This window comes from Morone saxatilis, unplaced genomic scaffold, assembly GCF_004916995.1.
Source record: "Morone saxatilis isolate NCDOM2014 unplaced genomic scaffold, NCSU_SB_2.0 Contig10, whole genome shotgun sequence".
NCBI lineage: Eukaryota > Metazoa > Chordata > Actinopteri > Moronidae > Morone > Morone saxatilis.
Window position 1 is genome coordinate 3,684,503 of NW_023339652.1, and position 4,606 is coordinate 3,689,108.

The window sequence follows — 4,606 nt, forward strand, 5'->3', positions numbered from 1 at the left end:
GGCCAGAGTAGACCTGCTGTTCCTTTAAATCATTCATGACTCATTCCCCAGACCTTTGTGGGGTAATTCATCTACCCTTTCACTTGAGAAATGGCCTGTGTCATGTTGTCTATCTATTTCAGCTATCTGTTTCTAATTATCAAGGTGACTATGTGCTTTAGGTGTAAACATGGGCTGATTACAAATCTACCTGTTATTGATGGGGGGGGGAGTAAACCACATAATTTACAGTATATTTGAGTCTAGTGGTGGAATTTATTTGTTCTTTTTATTTTTATTTCTGCTTTCCAAAGGAAGGGAAATCTTGTTCTTTTCACTCCGCTCAATTTATACGACACAACTATGGTTACTACATTGTATATACTGTATTACTACAAGGTACACGGGCTCTTAATATATTCCTATTCTATTTTTACTTATATGTATATACATTTCTATATATTCTATATATATATATATAGTGTTAGATCTTCTTTAACATTGTGTGAGCACCTTGAGCAACTGTAACAAACCAATCACCCCACCGGGATCAATAAAGTATCTCTGATTCTGATTCTGATACACAGATTAAATCCAACACATATGAACTTGTTTATATTTAACAGCAGTGTATAAAGTTGTTATAACTTGCTTCATCTCATCTTGGAACAACAGTGAAATTCTATAACAACACTATAAAGCTCATTTTGCATATACTTCTGTACTGTCAATTTCAGATGCAGGGCTTTTACTTTATTAATTACACTCCATCTTAACACTTCATCCACCACTTAGTACTCACCTTAAAGTCTACTTTAACTCCCCTTGTACACAAACCTCTTGTATATGTCACTAAAACCCCTCTTTAATGTGGTTGCACCCCTCTTTCTCTGCATCCTCTGGTATGAATTCATGTGGGGGTGTATTCGATATCCCCCGCAGCCCATCCCTTTTTGGTTAACGCGGTGGGCGGGGCGTTATCGCACAGTTACGCTTCCCTCGGCTTTTTTTTTTTGTGTTGAGGGAGGATTACCGCGGCGGGCTGGCTCGGGGGAGGATATCGCACCGGTTTCGCCGCCGTGGGTCCGTTTCCAGCGGCGGCATTAAGCTGGAAGTGGGAGGGAGGGAGAGTGAGAGAGAGCCGTGATGGCATGTGCAGCGCCGGACGGAGTCAACGGACAACGGTCAACTTGAGGACAACAAAAACGGGCGCTCCAGTTAGAGAACCGGGGATTATGTGCGGTGCTTGTTGTGCTGCTGCTGCGGGGAAAAGTTTACCAGGAGTCGGGATACACTTGCACCACCTGGGGTAACGTGAATATGGTAAATAATGCTGTTTTTTTTTTTTATTCAACTCCTCACGTAACGTTAAGTGCAGCTACGGTTAAAGCTAACTAACCCCTCATTAACGTTGTTGGTTGTGCCACGTCGAGGTGTGCGATAACAAACACACCTAAGAGTTGGTAAGTTTATTCTGGTTGACTGCACGTCTTTAAAAATAATACTAATTAGTATTTTTGTAATGTGATTGAGGAGTTTTTATGTCATTAGAGAGCAGGAGAGTTAGAAATCAGCCTCTTTTTCATGCAACTGATGAACCGACTGCTCCTTTTATGGTTTGTTTTCTTCTGTGTTAAGACAAATATGTCACATTTTATTTAAAATTAACATTATTTGCTACTCTGAAAGTGTGCATATCCTCTACAGCACATCATATTTACACATTTGTGAATCTTCAGGGGCGTTTTTCTACATTTATTATCCGATACCGAGTCTGCATTTCCCCTTAAAATCTTCTTTTCTTAACACTTATGATAATTTTCACATAGCCACAATCGTAATCTACCTAATAATGCTGCATAGAGAAGAGTCAGTCCCTTCTGCAAGCTCTTAGGTTTGTACCATTATGCGAGGAAACCTTAAATTGGTAGTTTTTCTAATGGAGTCTGGTAGAGATGAACTTACACATCAATCTGCTGCCCAGGTAGTGAACTAATCCTGACTTTTTAATGCTCAGATGACCTTTTTTCCTTATCATGCAGCCATCATGTTGGACTGTTTGCAAAGCACATATAGTGGCAAGCGGTGGATGAGGTTTATCCAGTGTATCTGCAGGTGTGTGCATTCATTTTAAAGTGAAGATTGACGCCGTTTCTCTGTCATCGTATCTAATCTAAAGTGTTTTCTTAAGTTTTGTTTCGAGTTCCTGTTGCATCCTTCTCGTCGGCCCTTCCTATTGTGTCCAGTGGTCGTGTTATTCCTCCTAAAGGTTGACTAACGTGATGTGTTCTGATAGAAAAAGCAGATTTCTTCTCTGACCCAGTTTTCAGAGCTGCTACAGAACATACTTCTCGGGCTAAGAGTTACATGACAAGCTTTCACAAGAGCAGGGAGGTCTAAATGGAGACGAGGTGCTTTTTTTTTGTGTTGCCGTGCAATTCACAGATCTCGAGTGGATTTAAAGGTCCCGTAAAATTGCTTTAAGGTCGCAGTTTTCCTCCTTTAACTTGATTACAATCCTTAAAGGAGCGAGGAGAGATCAGCGTTTCGTTTGCCAGCTCACACCCACGTACACAACTGTGAAACCGGGCCTCTGTGGTACGTCGTCCTGCTGTCTGTTACACCCAGGTACACCAGATAACTCAACTCATTTCTCCTTTTTTGTGTGTATTTTTATGAGCTGTTCAGGGACCGGAGGCAGGGCCATCCCGTCCTCGGCTGTTAACCTTTATATGACAACACTGAGGGGATACTTACGGGAGTGTCGACGGAGCATCTTTCCGGCGATTGCTTCACGTTCGCACCTTGCGAGCTGCCCAATGCAAAAGTGATTTACTGCTGAGTTGCTCCGTTGGTGCAGGATGAAGAGCCTCGCCCAGGGGCACCTCAGCGGTTGCTGTTGTGGAAGGACGTAGCGTTAGTCATTTTCCTCGAGCACATTTTCCAGACAGTAGCCAGAAAGTCTAGTGTCTAAGAGGGAGATAGTGGAGGGAGAAGGATTTATTGACTTTGATTAGGAGAAAGTCTGAAGTCTGCAGAAACTGATTCCACTGTAACACCGCTCCCTTTCTCTCAACTGGCTGAATTTAATCACATTTTGTTGATTTGCTGTTGTTGATTTTCACTAGGGCGGCACAATTATTCAAAATATAAGTGCAGAAGTTGCAATTTTCTCAACAAAATGTCACATCATCATGATTTAAGCAGGTTTTTCTTCAGTGAACATGAAATTTGTGATGTAAAAAAAATCACAAATCGATATATAATATTCTCATATCGTGCCGCCAGTTAATAGTTTTGTCCATAAAATGCCAGAAAATGGTGACAGCTCAAGTTGATGTAGTCAAAGTATAATATTCATACAACCCAAAGGTATTCAGTTAATCATACGTGGTGAAGAAAAGCATCCACATTTCAGAAGCTTGGAATAGGGAATATTCTGCATTTATGCTCGAAAAATAGCTAAAGAAAAGTATCTATTGTCAAAGAAATATACAGCGGGGAGTCTCAACAAGACAAACACTTCCTCTGCATCAGTTCAGACGGTTGTGGAGACTGTTTGTTAAACCGGACAGGTTCTCCTATCACACAGATAGAGGAGACCTGCTGAGTTTACCTCTTCTGTGATGAGAAGGGAAGGCGACTGGTATCAGCAAGGAAATTGATTTGTTTTTTGTTTTTTGAGGCAGGTAGAAGGACTGTAGGTGACTTGGCTTGTGGAAAATATCAATATGGATGGTTCTTAAAGGTCAGTTCAGTCTCTGTGTGTGTTTACATAAGCCTAAACAGTGTGTGTGTGTGTGGGGGTGTATAATTAATGCATCCAGCAGCCCTTTTCGCTTGCTATCATTAGATCACTTTCAAAGGGGAAGATTTCGTCCTGGACTTTTGTGTGTGTGTGTGTGTGTTTTTGATCTAGAGGGAAGAGGATGGTGGGGGGGTTCGTTCTCTGAGCTCCTGACAATATTCCCTCTGGGCAGAAATGTGTGTTTTGTTTTAAATTCTTCTTTAGATTCACGTCAGTAACGGGGAGACTTTGGCAGTGAGATAAGGGGAATTTGTTGGTGACTGAAATAGCAAGTGTCTGCCAACTCAGGTTCAGGGTTTGTTCATGCGTTTAGTTTGTTTTGGCTGAGAAAATCACCGTGCAGAGACTTCTGTAAACCCACCTGGGGGGGGGGGAAATATCTCAGTGTTCGATCAGTAGATATCCAGGAAAAGCAAATAATCTGACTGTGCGTGATCCTTTCTTTCCACCTCATGGCAGAGATGAGTGGAAGTCGTGGATCGTCTTTACTTTTTCCAGTACAGTTATATTTCTGCATGCAGTAACCATTAAAAGTCTTGCAATTATGGCTAAAACGATTAGTTGATGGACAGAAAATGAATGCCAGTTATCTCTATCAGTTTAGGGCTGCGGTTAATGATTATAATCGTTTTTAATCGTGCCCTTGTGGATTAAATGGCCTGTGAAATGTCGTAAAATGAGAAACTTTACACAGTTTAAGGTGACGTCTTCAAAACAGACCCTCAAATATCTCATGTACAGTCATATAAGATAAAGAAAAGCAGGGGTTTTCAGTATTTTTGGCCTTTTTGCTTGGAAAAAAATGACTCAATTATTGAA

The 4,606-nt window shown here is 41.2% G+C and overlaps 1 protein-coding gene across 2 annotated transcripts in view; it reads left to right on the plus strand.

The window, feature by feature from the left end:
- The window catches only part of LOC118338249 (transmembrane and coiled-coil domain protein 3-like), a 38,421-nt gene that overhangs the window by 11,056 nt on the left and 22,759 nt on the right, over window positions 1-4,606 (plus strand). Inside the window, exon 1 of one of the 2 annotated variants that reach the window (XM_035675535.1) lies at window positions 985-1,302. The exons of the other annotated variant lie outside the window; for it this stretch is intronic. Coding sequence (XP_035531428.1) covers window positions 1,300-1,302 — 3 coding nt within the window. The 5' untranslated portion in view covers window positions 985-1,299. Of the gene's footprint in view, window positions 1-984; window positions 1,303-4,606 lie in introns of those variants that run through there. 2 annotated transcript variants of the gene reach the window in all.